At 41.9% G+C, this 19192-nt stretch overlaps 1 protein-coding gene across 1 annotated transcript in view; it reads left to right on the top strand.

The window, feature by feature from the left end:
* The window catches only part of RHOQ (ras homolog family member Q), a 39544-nt gene that overhangs the window by 17772 nt on the left and 2580 nt on the right, over positions 1-19192 (top strand). The window contains exons 3-4 of the mRNA XM_032178589.2: positions 15986-16150; positions 16459-16554. Coding sequence (XP_032034480.1) covers positions 15986-16150; positions 16459-16554 — 261 coding nt within the window. The remainder of the gene's footprint in view (positions 1-15985; positions 16151-16458; positions 16555-19192) is intronic.

The following is a 19192-nucleotide window of genomic DNA, read 5'->3' as shown; positions in this document are numbered from 1 at the left end:
AAAGTTATAGTGGTGGACATTCTGTTCAGGGCCAGGCTCCTGATGAATTCATAAAGAAGTTGCTTGGCATATACAGGCTTTGGAGCAAAATGAGTTGGATTTCTGGGAGGAGATTTCTGTTTCAGCTGGGTCCTGGGGCCACGTGATCACGTTTTCCTTCCATACGAGAGCATGGCTTTCTAGTGGCCAGGATCTGTTGTGTCCACTAGCTCCAGCATCCGCTATCTTACTGTTGGACAGAGGTAGATGGACACTAATATTCTCATTATGCAATTTCTACTTTGCTAGACTCTGTGTAGAGTCTGTATAGACCATGACTTTTCAGTTAACGTATTTTTCAGATAGGCCAAAACATACTCTATTAGATTACAGCTTTCTTTAGTTACATTGCAGTCACCTTGATTAGATTTGGGTGTTTTCAAGTGTCTCAGTCATCTGAATATAAACCATATTACAGATGACTAATAACTATTACAAACTGATTTTCATTAACTTAATTTTCAAAATGTAGCCCTATCTCAAATGAGTAGAGTATCCTACTATAGACCCCATACATAAACACACACACACACACACACACACAGACACACACACACACACACAAAATACCTGTATATATATATCTAATATATAATATGGATTATTATAGATATATTAGATATATATATGTATATACAGGTATGTGTGTGAGCATGTTTATATGTGTGTGTGTATATATATACATATGCGTATATATATACCTTTGATATATGTGTGTGTGTATATATATGTGTATATATGTACATATGTATATATACCTTTGATACAGGTATCAAAGACATTGGCCAGGCATGAAAGAGTACGTCCAGCTCTGGGGACGTTGCGGGAGGGTCTGGACAGTTTTCCTAAGTGAGTAGCTGGTATGCGTGTATGGTGTGGGGTGGGAAGGGGGCCCAGGTAAGACAGAATATTCCAGGCCAAGAAAAAAGCACAGAAAGAGGCATGTGGGAGAGGCTGGGGTGGACGGGGAGGTGCGGGAGCGGCCTATGTTCATTTTGGCTGTAGAATAGTCGTTCATCAGAAAAGCCATTAAATCTAAGGTGGGAAGAGGAGTTTGATGACTGCATGGCCAGCCTTGAACTCTGAGCTACATAGTTTGGACTTCTAAAGGCCACAGTCTTCTGAAGATGGGTGCCTTGATGGAGAGATTAACAGAGAACATCCAGCAATACCGATTTTTCCACGTAGCCTTTTCTATTTGTCAAGGGCAGATGTATTCTCTCCACTCTGAATCCCTGTGGCACTTAGCATCAATGGCTCTTGGCTCTTGTATTCATCTGTGCCTACATTTGAGGCTTCCTTGGACCCGTTTATCCCATTTAGCCCTAACAATGACATTAAGAGATAGGTCATACTGTCTACCCCTCCCTCTGCACCCCATTTTTTTAGTGGATGAGGAAATAGGGTCAGAGACAGGGAAATGACTTGAACGAGATTACATACATGGCCAGTGAGAGGCCACCCTGGACCTCGGGCCAAGCCCTCTGACTCCAGATCTGCATTCCGCTGTTCTCGTGACATCCCCTTGTTGCCAGTGTCTCACTGGTTGCTTAACTAAGCCAGTGGCTCTTTGAAGGGAGACTCACACAATTTGATTTTCCAGGCAGCACATAACACAGGCCCAAGCGATGGAGCACAGGCTCTGACAAGACTCACTTATCGGCAGCACAGGGTGGGGATAAGAACAGGGACCTAGCCGGTTCCTATGCAGTTTCACCAGACTGTAGGGTACACACCTCTAAGTTTGAAACTCCCTCACCCCCCACTGATGCCAGCCCAATTGCTCCAGTGATAGTTTTCCACCACTTCACCGAGAGCCTAGGCTCAGCTGCTGCCCTCACTGCCCTGGAGAAAGAGAGGAATGACACCACCTGTCCCATTGCTGACTCTAAGGCTTTTATGAGAATACACAAAAGAGAATAGATACTTGAAACCACTGGAAAGACAGTTTATCTGGTGATTTTCTTATAAAGTTCTATTGTTGCTAGTTTCCTCCTCTATCTGTACTGTTGCTTCTCTTTGATTTTGTCTCACTGGCTCTTGCTTTGCTTCAGAAATGGCATGCCTCCCTAGCCAGGTCCTTTAGAGTAGGAAATCAAGAAGTTGAGCTGCTAAATTGTCTGAACTTCTTGGAACACAGAGGATGCTAGTGTAGACATGTGTGCATTATTGTACAGGGAGCCACTGAAACCTGCCTGCTGTGTGCAAGGCGGGCTGAGAGGACTCCGTGGCCACATCAAAGCCCGTGTGCGTTTGACTCTTTCCCCTTCCCAGGTATTACTGGCCATTGATTTTTTTTGAAAAACATATTTGAGATATATCAGTTTAGCTGTTTTCTCAGTATTTTAATAAAATACCTGACTTTAGTCCTTGCCTGCCATGTAAACCTACGCACTTATTTAAACCAGCAAAATTTCTCAGTGTGTTTGTTCTGAATTTCACATTCAGTTCTCATTTTCTACCTATTTATTACTCTGCCCCAAATCTGCTGAAACTGAATGGAAAAGGAACACTATTCGGTGGACATGGTTATAAATTAGCAGCCAGCACATGTGTTAAGTGCCTTTCATACCTTAGCTCATTTCTTTTCCCAGCGTTTAAGAGGAGGCTCCATTAGTAGTCCATTTTATAGATAAAAGAAACAGAAAAGGTAAGTAACTTGCCCAGGGCCACACAGCTAGGAAGCCTGACTCAGACTCAGGAGGTCGGTGTCTGAAACCCCATGATAGACTACCTGGTTGAAACAAAGAGAGGGTGTGTGGGAGAGGGTCCTACACTCGTGGTTAGGAGAATTGCATTCCTGCTTCACTCCTATCCACCTCTCTGTGTGACTCTGGACGGGTGGTGAGCCTCTTCGATCCTATTTCCTCATCAGTGAGGTGGCAGCTGACCTATCTCCTAGGCTGATGGTGAAGAGCCAGTGGGTAGCCTGGGTTGCTGTGAAAGCATGAGCAGGCACTCTTCTGGGCTGTGAAGTTACATAGGCTGTAGTCATGTGGTGAGGCTATTTGTTTTGTGATACGCCAGGAAGAGCCCCCACGGGGAACTGTCTGTAGTATAAAAGGGCCAGAGCTGGTGGGAAGAAGATAAAGGGAAGTAATACAGAACAGGCAGGGGGAGGGGAGGGCATCAAACCCGTGCAAGGAGGATAAGCTGTGCTTAGTGGTGATGGATGCATATTGCGAAGAGTTGATGTCAACACATCAACTCTTGGCCTCCAGGGACTTCTGAAGCAGGGTAATTCTGCAAGAATTTTCTGAATTTTTAAAGAAATCTAGGTGAGTGTGCATGTGTGCATACACATGCATGTGTGTGTGGGTACCTGCAAGGCAAGATCATACCTTTGCACACTTGTGGACCTGTGTGTATTTCTTTCCTCTTTTTTTCTCTTTTTGTTAATAGAGACAGGGTCTCCCTGTGTTGCCCAGGCTGGTCTCAAAACTCCTAGGCTCAAGGGATCCTCCTGCCTTGGCTTCCCAAAGTGCTAGGATTATAGGCGTGAGCCACCACGCCCAGCCCATGTGTATTTTTTTTAAATTAAGGCGAAATTTACACAACATAAATTTAACCATTTTTAAGTATATAATCAGGCTGGATGCGGTAGCTCATGCCTATAATCCTAGCACTTCGGGAGGCCAAGGCAGGAGGATTGCTTGAGCTCAGGAGTTCAAGACCAGCCTAGGCAACACAATGAGACCCCCATCTCTACAAAAAATAAAAAATTGGCCAGATGTGGTGGCACGTACCTGTAGTCCCAGCTACTTGGAAGACGGAGGCAGGAAGATTGCTTAAGCCCAAGAGTTTGACTCTGTAGTGAGCCACGATCATACCACTGCACACCAGCCTGGGTGACAGAGTGAGATCCTGTCTCCTGTCTCTAAAAGAAAAATTAAAAAATAAAGTATACAATCCAGTGGCATTTAGTACATTCACAGTGTTGTACAACCACCAGCTCTGCCAGTTCCAAAACATTTTCATCTCCTCCTCAGAAATTGTGTGTTTTTGAAAGGGCCTGTTCTGTGCAAGCGTGTCTGTGAGGGCATCCTGATTTTGCCTGCTGGGAAGCCATCCTCGTCCTCAGATGGCAGATTGCACTGTATGCGTTTGTTTCACCAGCAGAGTGGGGCTCAAGTATTCACATTCCACATGGGTTTGTTGGTTATGGCTTAACTCCTCTGTGCACTCTGGCTGCCTCATCTGGACATAGAGGAAAGCAGCACTGCAGCCTTCATCTGAGTGTAGTTACCGGGGTCTTCTCTTTGCTGCTTGGCTGCTTGTTGCCTTTGTCTATTAAAAGGATGTGTGTAAGTATGTATGTCAGCGGGGGACTTCAGCCTCTGTAGGCCAATTGTTGAAAAGGGTGAGAGGGCTGCTCTGGTAGAAGTGTCAGACCTGGCATGTCTACACCTCCCTCTCCATAGCTAGTCCTGGAGATAAGTAAGAGCGGGTTCTGGGACTGAGCTCTCGCATAGACCCTGGTGGTGATAACAGAAAACACAGCAATGGCCTATGTAGAGGGAGCCCTGAATAATCTCCATGAGCTGCAGAGATAGGGCCAGTGAATGGCAAATCCTTTTATACTGTGGGGGAGAGGAGGTGGGGAGCAGCTGCAGAAGGAGAAGGTGGGGCAGGAGCTACGTTGGACAAGCCAGTGAATACTTGGCTCTGATTGGATAACCCAGGTCATGTGCCCACCAAAAACCAGTGACTTAGTGGGAGGGGCAGGAGTGGGGAATGAAAACTCAATGATTGGCTTAATCCAACCAGGGACTTTCTATATAGCTAAGTATGGGGCCAGGGTCCCCAGGGGCGTCTGTCTGAGTGGAGAAGGGGTGCTGGGTCCTGAACTGGATCAGAGTTTTGGAAAGAAGGAGGAAGTAGGAGAAGAATGCTGGATAGACAGTCAACTGTATTCTCCATACCTAGATAAGACAAATGTCAAGACAATGCAGAAAAAGTTGTGGTGAAAAGCAGCAGCAGGAACTAAAATGCTTAAAGCATCACTCAGTCTGAGGCTCTCCTATTAAGAGTTCACATTATTCGGGGAGGTGGGTTGGACCCATTGGTGTGCCACAGAAAAATGGCCCTGCTCGCAGGAGGCAATTTGATATCTGGCCGAAAGTGATGTTAGCAGCCTGAGAAATTAACCTGTTACTGGAGAGAATTCAGGTATTTGATCCACTTTCTCAAGCTTTGTAGCTGGTGAAGGAGGTGCAGCTAGCACTGTGCAAGCTACCTCTACAATGACTGCAGCTGACTTTTCTCACTGCACCTTCCCATGAGCTACCATCATTGATTCAGCAGGAATGTAATAAGCTGCTACCATAAGCCAGGCCTTGAGCAATAGTTCCCTGCCCTCAGGGAGTCCTGTTGCAGAAGGGGAAGATGCAGATCAGAAAAGAGGCAATTGTATTACAGTGTAAACAAACAGGATGACAGGAGAAGCTCGTGGTGCCACAGAAGTGTGGAGCAAGGGGATGCTTAAGCTGAATTGGGGGTTCAGAGAAGATCTGCTGGACGGAGTGATTCCCAGACTCAAGCCTAGAAGACAAGTAGGAGCTCCCAGGTGAAGAAATACAGAGAGAGAGAAGAAACAGGGAGACTCACTGGGCAGGTGACTGCTTTAGTGTGTGTGTTTGTGTTAGGGGTTGATCCTGAGAACTTTCAGGTTTCTGGCTTGTGCACCCTGATTGAGTGGTGATATCTTTTAGTGAGATGGTGAACACAGGAGGAGTTGCAGTTTTGACTGGGAAGAAATGAATTTGGTTCAGAAATGTTGAATTTGAGATGCTTCTGGTTCAGCTAAAAGGAGGTACATAATAATAAGCTAGTTCTGGAACTCAGAGGCAGACACCTCCTCTGACCACCTGCTTGACATCTCAAGCTTAACAAGTCCCAAACTGTCCTCTTGAGTTCTCTCCCTATGGTGCTTCTCTACCCTCAGTCTTCCTCGTCCCTCTAAAAGATGCCATATCATCTAGATATATCCAGAATATATCTAGAATCCACCATTTCTCTAGCTGTCAACTGCTATCCCTTAGTCTAAGCTTCCATCTTCTCTCAGCTGAATTACTGTAATAACCTCTCCCCTTATAAGCCTGCCTGCCTAATTCATTCTCCTCAAAGTAGCCTGGATTATCTTTTTCAACTTTTGTGACTTTTTTGCGGGGGCGGGGGGCTCACCTTTTAATGACTTTCCATTGCAGGTGGGCCCTGGTGGTCCAAGCTGACTCCCTCTCCAGCCCCACCTGTCCCTGTGGTCTTCAGTATGTCAGGGCTTTTCTGCCTTGGGACGTTTGCATACACCGTCTTGTTGTCTGTCTCCTTAAGTGGTCCCTCAGATCTCAGGTTCAACGTCACCCCTGCAGAGAAGTCTTTCTTGCCTGCCCAGGCTGAAACTCATCTTCCTGGTTATTCTCTCTCCCAGAACCTGGCTCTTTTCCTTCAGAGCACCTGTCCCAATTTGCATTTATAGTCATTTTTGTCCCAATTTGTTAAATGCCTGATTTGATACCTCAATTTTATCAGACCCATCTCCCATTTTTATAACAAATACTTCCTTTTTACTTATCCTCAAATGAAACCTATAGATAATATAACCTCCCTATACATGTAATTTTAAATCAGTATAACGTCCTGGCAGTGATATAAAGGAGAAATAAAAAGGAAAGTAATTCATTGTAAAACTATTTATTTCACTGTTAAATTCCTAAACTCCCAAGGCTGACTACTCCAGAAATCATAATGAAGTAATCAGGCCTGCACCTATTAGGTAAAATGACCATAAATGCAACAGTTACAAATATTGGCTGACATAGTTATGTTTTATTAGTGACTCAGATACTAAGAGCAATGTTGCCAGTGGCATGTGATTTTCTGTGATGGTAAGTAACTCCTGTGATGCTTGTTTTTTCTTTTTCTTCTTTTTTTTTTTTTTCTTTGAGACAGGGTCTTGTTCTGTCACCCAGGCTGTAGTGCAGTGGCATGGTCTCAGCTCACTGCAGCCTCAATCTCCCAGGCTCAAGTGATCCTCCCACCTCAGCCTGCCAAGTAGCTGGGACTATAGGCACACACCACAACACCTGGCTCATTTTTGTATTTTTGTAGAGATGGGGTTTTGCCATGTTGCCCACACTGGTCTTGAACTCCTGGACTCAAGCAATCCACCTGTCTCAGCCTCCCAGAGTGCTGTGATTATAGGCATAAGCCACTGCACCCAGCCTCCTGTGATGTTTCAAACAAAATAAAGTACAATCTTTCTCCAGTGTGGACTGAAATTACCTTCCTAGAAAATTCATTAAAGTCTGAGGGCCGTGGCTCTTGCCTGTAATCCCAACATTTTAGGGGGCTGAGGCAGGAAAATTGCTTGAGCCCAGGAGTTTGATACTAGCCCAGGCAACAGAGCAAGACCCGTGTCTCTACAAAAAGAAATAAAATAAAAAAATTTCTGACTAGCTGGGCATGGTGGCACACACCTGTAGTATCAACTACTCAGGAGGTTGAGGTGGAGGCTAGAGCCCAGGAGGTCAAGGCTGTAGCAATCTGTGACCACGCTACTGCACTCCAGCTTGGATGACAGAGTAAAACCCTGCTCCAAAAAAAAAAAAAAAAAAAAGAAAGAAAGAAAGAAAAAGTTTAAAAAATGCACTAAAGTTATACCAAAAAAACTTTATTTTTATATATGCAGCAGAATCAGATCCTAGATTCATGCAATTATAAAAGGTGTTCCATGGTGAGCAGGTCTATGCAAACCTACCTTCAAAGGCCGAGGGAGCTGAGAGGCTGACAAATCCAGTTTCTCAGAAAGAAATATTTAATAGAGACTTAGAAACAGAAATGATGTCTAGGTACGCCAAGAGATGGTGGATTCTCACAACCAACCTCCAGAAAGTGTCCTTTATATAGCAAGCTTTTAGGGTAAAGACACAGGAAGCTCATCATCCCTGACTTCCTTTAGAAACTCATGACCACGGGCAGGTTATGAGGGCTTATCTATGCTACTGGAACACCTTGAATTGTAGGCGTCGAACATTGGTCATCATGGCAGTTTTACTTCAAGATGGCGTCACTCTTGCTATGCAACAGGCTGTTTTCCCACAAGAGTTTTTCATATTTATGAATGTCTAGCAGTACACTCACCAGTCATGCGGGCCTGGGGCTGGTTTTCCTCATACAGGTCATGTAGCAGCACAGCTCTCACCCTTAAATGCTAGCAGTTTCCCCATTCATTTTGACAACTGACAGCACCTCCCAAATGTCCGAAATGCCCCCCAGACACAGGGTGATACTGCCCTAGCTGAGAGCCCTGTGCCTACTCCTCTGCTGTACTCTACACAGAATGAGGGCAGGGTCTGTGTTGTGTTCACTCATCTATACACAGCACTCAGCACCTACTTGCCAGATATTTGTGGAGTGAATGAATGAATATTCTATCAACATGAAATTTGTGCCAAAAAGTTAGGAAGAGTATAGCACATGGAAAAGTGACCAGACATTTACCTTCTTTCAGCATGCTTTAGGCCAGCTGACCTCTGTTTTAGTGCAAGAGACTTGTAATTATAGCTCCAGACAATATGGAATTTCAGCTCTAAATCCTTTACAACTGGGGAAGTCACCTCACCATGCACAGAAGAAATAGCACTGGCTCCGAAGTTGTGGGTTGTCTTTTTTTGGAAAGTCAGGCTTGTCTGCCGAAGAGCTTGAAACACTTGACCAGCTCTCTCATTTATCTTAACATGTGTATGCTATATTTATTCTCCCTTCACAGATGGGGAAGTGAAGCTTGCCTGAGGGCCGTATTTAGCCAAGTCTTGATCCTCTGCCTTGTGGTGGTCAGCTTAGATAAAATGGAATCCTAAAACTTGATTTTTATCCCGTAGTGTGAACCTCCTCCCACATTAAATCTGCTAGTAGGGCTGCTCGCAGGGTAAGAAGTGTTAGTTTGAGTGTTTTTCATCATGTGACGTGGCGGTCTTCTAGTTCAGTGCCCTGCTTTTAGAGATGAGGAAGTACCAGTTCATCACAACACCGTTAGATAATGACAAGGCCAGTCCTCTAGCTGGTTTCTTTCTGCTCCACCAGATATAAATTTTCTCTCTGTTTCCTCCAGCCAACCTAAACAGGAATTACGATCAGTCAGGTGGCCAAAAGGAAAGCATAGTGGAAGAGAAGCCCAAGATCTGGTTCCCTAGTTCCTGAATAATTGGTATATTAATTAGGAGGCTGACTTATTATGAATCAAAATATATGAAGATGACAGTAGCTAAAAGTAAGAAGCTAAACCTCTAATTTCAAGAATTCTTTTACTAAGTGCTAATCAGGCCAGTGACATATAAATACCATTTCACAACTGAACTGAACATTAAAAAAGAAAACACCAGATGTTTGCAAAGTTTTTGAAAAACAGTGACCTCTTAAGAATTTATAGCACCTAAAAAAAACCTTTCTCTTCCCCAAATTTTCTTTAGTCCAAGAGTGCTGGGAGGTAGTAGGAAGTGGTAGGCAAATTCAGTAAACTCATCACTGGTGAGTTTTGAACCAAACTTACCAAAGTGTTTTCAAAAAGGACCCAACCCAGCTTCCTTGAAAAACAGAGTTATTTTTAAGGAGGTAAAAACTGATATTTTCATTTCACAAAGTTAAATATAAAATGAACTCAAAAGTGTCAAAATGACTACACAATAGAAATGAGGTTTCAGGCCAGGCGCAGTGGCTCACGCCTGTAATCCCAGCACTTTGGGAGGCCAAGGGAGGCGGATCACGCGGTCAGGAGATTGAGACCCTCCTGGCTAACATGGTAAACACCTGTCTCTACTAAAAATACAAAAAATTAGCCAGGCGTGGTGGCAGGCACCTGTAATCCCAGCTACTCAGGAGGCTGAGGCAGGAGAATTGCTTGAACCCGGGAGGCGGAGGTGGCAGTGAGCCGAGATCGTGCTATTGCACTCCAGTCTGGGCTATAAGAGTGAGACTCCATCTCAAAAAAAAAGAAAAAAAAGAAATGAGGTTTCATAGACTACTCTGACCAAGCATTACCATAGACACGTTGTGATGTAGGAGAAAACAGTTGCATTCTCAGAAGCTGGCTTCATGACATGTGTCCTCTGGGCTTCTGTGTAGCACCCTTTGAAGGGTGGAGGGTTTCAAGAGCCCGATGCCTGTTTTGGACTTCTCGCTAGAAACAGATGTTGTAGATGAAGATTACTACTGTGTGCCTTGGAAGTGACACAGAGAATTGCTACTACACAGAACACAAAGCCACCACTTTGCAGGGATATTCTTACTTAGTTGTCATACGTTTTATATCTGTCTTCAAGTAGTCAGAAGCTGCTTTAGATTTTGGAAGGCTGGGGCTTATCTGTTACCCCTTGTTCTAGGTTGTTTCTCATTCTAGGTTGTTACAGAGGAAAACTCTAGTAGGTTTTGACAAATGCTATTTCCTACATCAAAGTACTATCCTGCATTATTTGGGATTGTAATGCATTCCTAGAGTACTTTATGGTTTTCAAAGCATTTGTCACTGATAAGTCTCCCGTTTTTCAGACAGAGAAACTAAGGCCCTAAGGAATAAGGGACTGGACTAAAGTCACATTCCTAGCATGTTGGATACGTTCAAGTTCTCTCCATTCTGTAAGGACCAACTCAAGTGACTTTTCCAAGAAGTCTTTTCTTAGTGTCCCCTCATTACTAGTTTTTATATTTACCACATTCTAACTTGTAATATCATGTTCACATACATCTTGTCTACCTTACTATGAACTTCCTAAGAGCGAAAGCCGTTAGGCATTTGTATGTATCTCCTCACCTATCAGAATTGTTCTTCTTGGGTGCTAACCTGATGCACGTTCCCACACCAGCCTGCAGTTTCCTCTTCTAGGCTGTGGCTTTGAGGTCTGCAAGGCGCTGGAGTGGTGTCCAGGCACATTGTGGGCACTGCTGCACATTCAAGTGCATTGCCTTATTTTTAACATACAGATACTTAATGAGAGAGCTTTGTAAATGTTTACAAGGTTTTACAAATAGATGTTATTTGAATCTCATCCTTCCCTCCTTTATTTATTGCAGTTAGCACTGTTCTAGGCACATAGTAGGTGCTTAGTAATGTTTCTTAAGCATTTCTATATTCACTTGCTCCAGCTTACACTTTTATTCCCTCCTATTGTTGTATATGACTGTCTTTTTATGTTTATGTCTTGGATTCCCAACTAAACTGCAAGCTCCAGAGGGCTATAGTCTCAATAAATCTTTGCTGATTGCTTTTAAATAACACATGATAGCATACCAGCTAACAAAGCATGGCACAAGGTAAATCGTCCAATGTGAGTGTTTTTATTTAGGATATGTTTTGGATATGTATTTTAAAGTAGACATACACATCCTAAAAACATGTGTTTTAAACAGAGATCACTAAGGTGGGAGGGAACACCCAGGTCCACATGAAGGGGACAAAGAACAGTACAGAAGTGAGAGGCTCATGGGCACTGCTGGCTGAGCAGCACACAGAAAGGGGTCTCCAGCTGATGGCCATTGGCTACATTTCTCTGTGTCATTGGAAGAGCTTTTATTTCCTCTCAGAGCACATTTCTTTAGTTTTTTGTTTGCAGATTCTTGTCAGGTGGTAAGTGTGCGATTTCTTTTCTTTTTTTTTTTTTTTTTGAGATAGGGTCTCACTCTGTCACCCAGGCATGTTCATGGCTCACTGCAGGCCCAACCTCTTGAGCTCAAGTGATCCACCCACCTCAGCCTCCTGAGTAGCTGGGACTACAGGCATGTGCCACCATGCCCAGCTAATGTTTGTATTTTTAATAGAGACAGGATTTCACCACATTGGGAAGACTGGTCTCGAACTCCTGGACTCAAGCAATCTTCCCACCTCAGCCTCCCAAAGTGCTGGGATTACAGGTGTGAGCCACAGCGCCTGGCTGTGTGTGATATTTTTAAAGTAAGGTTGTCATTATCACATATCGAGGACTCTTCAATAAGGGAGAGCCTGAATACTAAGCTGCCAGAACACACTTAAAAACTTGATACTTCTGGTACTTAGCCAATTGGTAAGAAGCTAAAGAGTCTGCCATGCAGTCCAACAGCCATGTTGACTAAACTCACCAGTTCTTTCATTGTTTTGATGTTGAACAGTTGTCTTTAATACACTTTTCTCTACTCCTGAGAATGTTCTAGTTACCATGCTGAAATGTTTAAATACCTACATTTTAAAATTAGAACTAAAATATAATTGGTTTGTTAATTAGGAGGACACTGGAGAGTTGGCTGTGAGAAGTTGTGACTTTGATAAGTCGATCTTTTAAAAGTAAGGGCAGTTGCTCTACATTTGACTTCTTTGTGTTCTCAAATTTAAAATATATGGCTCGAGATGAAGATTCTGCACACTTCCACTTATTCATTCCCAAATCCCACATTTCATATTAAATTCACTCAGGATACTGTGTGATGGATATAAACCATTTTATATGATGCAGGGTACAGTATGCACAGAGGATAATTTATTTTCTAAATTTGTTATCTATTATTAGACTTCTAATTACTCAGCTGGATAGAAGCAGAAAGGTCTCATTCTTATACTAACTGCCAATTTTTTTTTTTTTTGAAACAGAGTCTAGCTCTGTTGCCCAGGCTGTAGTGCAGTGGTACAATCTCTGCTCACTGTAACCTCCACCTCCTGGGTTCAAGTGATTCTCCTGCCTCAGCCTTCCGAATAGCTGGGATTACAGGTGTGCACCACCACGCCCAGATAATTTTTGTATTTTTAGTAGAGATGGTGTTTCACCACATTGGCCAGGCTGGTCTTAGACTCCTGACCTCAAGAGTCCCACCTCGGCCTCCCAAAGTGCTGGGATTACAGGCGTGGGCCATCATGCCCGGCCACTAACTGCCAATTATTTAGCCAGAGATGACAGGCAGAAGGAATTCATTTTACATAGTTCAGACTTAAGAAGTAACATTTCTTTCCAAGGAGGTCTAAACATACGTGTGTGTTTTATTTATTTATTTTTTTATTTTATTTATTTATTTATTTTTTTAATTTTTTTGAGACGGAGTCTCGCTCTGTTGCCCAGGCTGGAGTGCAGTGGCGCGATCTCGGCTCACTGCAAGCTCCGCCTCCCGGGTTCGCGCCATTCTCCTGTCTCAGCCTCTCCGAGTAGCTGGGACTACAGGCGCCCGCCACCACGCCCGGCTAATTTTTTGTATTTTTAGTAGAGACGGGGTTTCACCGTGGTCTCGATTTCCTGACCTTGTGATCCGCCCGCCTCGGCCTCCCAAAGTGCTGGGATTACAAGCGTGAGCCACCGCGCCCGGCCCATGTTTTATTTTTAAATAGCCCCAGTTCTTCACATTTTAATCAATCAAACAAAACCTGCAATTTAAGAAATATCTAGAAGTGATTGGTCTAATTGTCCTCCTTTGTGCCCACATGTCTCTCACGGAGGAAAGTCAGGATTCACTGTGGTTATGAGAGGAATCTGTGCAATATATTTACCTTCTGTAAAATATTTGGATTAATATTGTTAAGCATCTCTAGCGAACATGGCATTCAATTAGTTTTTTATTTCTTGTCGTCTCTCACTAGAGAAAGAGCACACACTTCTGTTTCCCTGAGGAGGTAAACTTGCTTGAAAAGTAAAATTTCCATTAAAATCTCTAATTTGGCTTTCTTAAATATAAATCTATTTTTGTTACATTTTAAATAGTCTTAAGGCTAAGTGACTAATCAGTACAGTAATAATATATCATTCTCTTTTATTCATCTGAAAATTATACTGTCTCGAGAGACCTGAGTTTTGTGTGTTTTGATTTTATTTCTTACTAAAAGACTTCTTTTCTGTGATTGGAGGGAGCTGCAAAGCTGAAGCAAGTGTGGGACTCAGGGGACCTGGCGAGGGTTTGCAGAGGAATAAGAGACTTGGTTTCCCATGGGATAAAGAATTTATGTTTAAGCATTGAAAGAGTTCTTTGATGTGCCAGGTGCTATGCAGAGTGCTTTAGTTGCATTATTTCATTTATTCCTCATAATCCTATGGGATAGTATCCCCATTCCTATTTCTGTGAAAATTGGAAATACAAGTATGGATGAGGAGTGCTTTTTAATGAGAACACCCCATTTCCCGGCCATGCCAACTGCAGGTTTGCTCAGAAGTGTGGAGTTGCTGGGTGGGATGCTAAGATGACATACCGTTTCTTTTTTTTTTTTTTTCTTTTATGGACTTGCAGTTTGAAACAGGCAGTAGAGCCCAGAAAGTACATACAAGGCACCCAGTTGTACTGTTTAACACAAGCTGATTTTAAAAACGTTAAATTTTCAAGAAGTCTTCCTCTAGTAACTGTCTGGGGGTGTAACGTGTTTCATACCCACCCTATTTGATTTCTTCATTGTGAATTTCTCAACACCGGAGCACTGCTTTAATCAAAACCATTTAGAGGTGTTCACTTTAAAAAATAAAAGTTGCAGAAGATTGGGGGTGGCATTTCCCCTCTCGTCCTGTGATAGCCAACACCTGAGAAATCTTTTAATGCCCACAGCTCCAGATGATAGTTGTGCCCTTCAAAAGCATCACAGAAAAACAAAAGGGTTACCCACCAGTCAAGGGTTTGAGACATTAACATGCTTCAGTTGAAAGTTATATTATGAAAAATGTCAGAAAAATGCATGAAAGGAAAATTGTTCCATGAGGGAAATACTACTGCTGAAACTCCAAGTGGAAGATGATGTTTTTAGTATTCCCTTAGTTCCACATTTGTGTAGTTCTGTAGTGAAACGAGTCATTTAAGAGGGGAGGTGGCCCAGGCTAAAAATAAAGTTTCTTTGAAACCAGATGAGAGTCTAGCTATGCCAAAAATGGAATCCGGACTCTGTTCACTCTCGAGAATGTAAATAAGTAGAATTTTGTGTCACATAAAATAGTCTATGCAAAAAAGGATATTCACTGCCTTTTGTGCTAGAGACTAAAATAACCATCAGGAGTATAGATGTTCTGGGGACTCTGAAGCAACAGTGTAAAATGATATGGTAGTCTAACGTATTCTGATTTAGAAAGATGTCCAAAACAAAGAAAGTGCAGAACAACAAGTACTGCATGATTTCATTTTATGTACAGATGTACGAATATGTGCAGTTACTGGTATATTCATGCACAGAAAAAGAACTGGAAGAATAAACATGAAAATATTAGGTAGAGGGAATGAAAGTTGGAGAGTAAAGGAGGATTTTGGTGTATTTACTGTATATGTTTCTCTTTAAATTTTCACACACACACACACACACACACACACACACACACACACACACACACAATTAATAAAACTATAGAAACAAGGAAAGCAAAGCTTGAAGGTCTCAGTGAAGCTGTATAGTGGTTAAGAGTATAGACTCTGGAGTAAAAACTGCCAGGATTTGAATCTCAGCTCCTTGACTTACTGGCTACACATCCTTACCCAAGTAATTTAACTTCTGTGCTTCAGTTTACTCAAATGAAAGTCAGGATTAAGGGTACTTGTGTCATATTGTTGTTACAAGGATTAAATAAGTAATCCATGAGAGAGCATATAGACTAGTGCCTGACACATAGTAAATATTTAGTATGCATTATTATAAATTATAATACTTAGGCAATGTCTAGCTATATTCAATTCTTTGTGCAAACTTTTTAGTTAAAAATGTTTTTAGTGACAGCATTAGTGATCATAATGTATTTTTCCAAAGTTTTCATTGTCATTGTTAATGATAGTCATTTTTTTTTTTTACCTCATGGGTGTTCAGAACTTCACAAAGAAGAATAACAAAAACAGAATTATCTGATTTTACTTAGAGTGCCATACATTCCACTAGTGGAGTACTCCTGAATTTGCATCTTTGACCATGTAATCTAATGTACATATTACTAGTAAATGATAGAAATGTAAATATATAATGAGGCTTTTCTTTGTTCCTCAGGAAGACTATGACCGTCTGAGGCCTTTATCTTACCCAATGACTGACGTCTTCCTTATATGCTTCTCGGTGGTAAATCCAGCCTCATTTCAAAATGTGAAAGAGGAGTGGGTACCGGAACTTAAGGAATACGCACCAAATGTACCCTTTTTATTAATAGGAACTCAGGTATGTCTGGTTTGATTTTCTGCATTTTAGAATAAGTTCTTTGGCCTGTCATAGGGGCTGCTCTCAGACAAACAGTCCCAAAGCTGAGCAAATGATGTAAGTGTTTAATCTCAGCTGCAAGTTAATGAGTTCTATCATATTTTTGGAAAAAATTGTGCCAAAGAAAGCAATTATATTCCTGGTTTTTAAAAATTAAGTTCTTTTGTTTAATCTTTTTTTGGTATGTGGGAATTAAGTGGGATTACATGCTTTGATTTTTCTTTAAAGATTTGTAATATTATGGGACATTATTGACCTTTCTTAATTAGATTGATCTCCGAGATGACCCCAAAACTTTAGCAAGACTGAATGATATGAAAGAAAAACCTATATGTGTGGAACAAGGACAGAAACTAGCAAAAGAGGTAATGGAACACTTACAGAATTTAAGCATGAATGTAAAGGATGCTAAGATAACAATAGAAGCTAATTTTATTGTGCATTTACTGTGTGCCAGGCACTGTGCTGGGTGCTTTACATGCATTATCTCATTTAATCCTTGCATGAACTCAGTGAGGTAGGTCTGTTTCCCCTGTTACACAGAAGAGAGAGTGGAGGCTTGGACATGTCAGATAATTTACCCAAGATCCTGCAGGTAATAAATGGCAGAGTTGGGTTTCAGTCCAAAGCCTGACTCCTGAGCCGAGGCTCTTACACCTGTGCTACATTGCCAGTGATATTTTCCTAAAAAGTCACATATGGAAAAAAGCATCGGAAATACGTGTCACTACTTTCAACCCTTCTTCATTACTTAAACATTTGCACTGTGCCAAATCAGCTCTGTCTTAAGACTCATTGAGTTAGACAGTGGAGCCACCTAGGATGACAGTTTAAATTTGTGGTTAAAACCAAAAAATGATGACTAAGTTTGAAAAGAAATGTGTTGAAATTTCTCCAATCTTTTTATGAAAAGAGGATAGAAAATACAAAAATTCTAAAAATATGTATAACAGTGATGCATGCAATACCTTGTAGCTTATCTTCCTTTGTGCCCCAAAGCTAGGTTTACTTTTTCCCCTTTTTTCCTATTTGGCCTTAACATTATTGGATTCTAGTTTTTAAATGTTGTGATTTCAATAGGACTTTTGTGGAAACAGAATCCATACATGGTCTTTTTTTTTTTTTTTTTTTTTTTGAGATGGAGTCCCACTCTGTGGCCCAGGTTGGAGTGCAGTGGCGGGATCTCAACTCACTGCAAGCTCTGCCTCCCGTGTTCACGCCATTCTCCTGCCTCAGCCTCCGGAGTAGCTGGAACTACAGGTGCCTGCCACCACACCCGGCTATTTTTTTTTTTTTTTTTTAGAGACGGGGTTTCACCATGTTAGCCAGGATGGTCTCGATCTCCTGGCCTCATGATCTGCCCGCCTCGTCCTCCCAAAGTGTTGGGATTACAGGCATGAGCCACCGTGCCCGGCCCATATATAGTCTTTTAAAATGTAGTATCAGGAGGCAAAAGGAAGAAAACTTTCTGGAGGACAGTTTTTCCTAAAGCAAAAAATAAATGGCTTTACTAACAAATCACTTCAGAAATTCCATGTATTCAATTTTATAATGTTGGGGAGAGAAGGAATTTCTAAATGTCATAAAGATAAAAGTCATAAATGAAAATATTAATGATTTAACTGCATAAAAACAATACCACATCAAATGCCAGAAATAAAATGAAAAGTCATGTAACCTGAGATGGATGGCAGAAAAATGGCTTAACATCCTTAGTATACAGGAACCTCTTGCATATGAGTTAATCAGAAGCCACAGATTCCAATAGAAAAATGGGCTAACAATGAAAAATTCGCCCCCCAAAATGCAGATTGCCATTGAAGATAGGAAATATGTTCAAACTTATTAGTAGTCAAATGTAAGCTCAATTTGCACCTATAGAATTGGCAAAAAATGAGAAATTAATTGTAATACCCGTGTAGTAAAATGGACACTCTGTTGTACTATTGGTCGTTGAATCAAAGCAGTCTTGACAGTATGCAAAATCCTTAAAACCATGGACACTTTTGATCAAGCAATTCCATATGTAAGAGTTTATCCTAAGCAAATCATTAGGCTGTTGGTCAAAGGGTACAGTGTTAGGAGGAATACGTTTTTTGAGATAACACTGCACAACATGGTAACTACAGTTAATAATGCTGATGCTGGGCATGGTGGCTCACACCTATAATCCCAGCACTTTGGAAGGCTGAGGTGGGTGGATCATTTGAGCCCAGGAATTCAAGACCAGCCTGGGCAACATGGTGAAACCCCATCTCTACCAAAAAAAAAAAAAAATTAGCCGAGCATGGTGGTGCATACCTGTAGTCCCAGCTACTTGGGGGGCTGAGGAAGGAGGATCACTTGAGCCCAGGAGGTGGAGGTTGAGAAAATTTTTGCAACCTACTCATCTGACAAAGGGCTAATATCCAGAATCTACAATGAACTCAAACAAATTTACAACAAAAAAACAAACAACCCCATCAAAAAGTGGGCGAAGGACATGAACAGACACTTCTCAAAAGAAGACGTTTATGCAGCCAAAAAACACATGAAAAAATGCTCATCATCACTGGCCATCAGAGAAATGCAAATCAAAACCACAGTGAGATACCATCTCACACCAGTTAGAATGGCCATCATTAAAAAGTCAGGAAACAACAGGTGCTGGAGAGGATGTGGAGAAATAGGAACACTTTTACACTGTTGGTGGGACTGTAAACTAGTTCAACCATTGTGGAAGTCAGTGTGGCGATTCCTCAGGGATCTAGAACTAGAAATACCATTTGACCCAGCCATCCCATTACTGGGTATATACCCAAAGGACTATAAATCATGCTGCTATAAAGACACATGCACACGTATGTTTATTGCGGCACTATTCACAATAGCAAAGAGTTGGAAGCAACCCAAATGTCCAACAACGATAGACTGAATTAAGAAAATGTGGCACATATACACCATGGAATACTATGCAGCCATAAAAAATGATGAGTTCTATACCTAATGCTAAATGACTAGTTA

The sequence above is a fragment of the Hylobates moloch genome, unplaced genomic scaffold (assembly GCF_009828535.3).
Source record: "Hylobates moloch isolate HMO894 unplaced genomic scaffold, HMol_V3 SCAFFOLD_15, whole genome shotgun sequence".
Classification (NCBI taxonomy): Eukaryota; Metazoa; Chordata; class Mammalia; order Primates; family Hylobatidae; genus Hylobates; species Hylobates moloch.
This window is presented reverse-complemented; position numbering and strand designations above follow the sequence as displayed.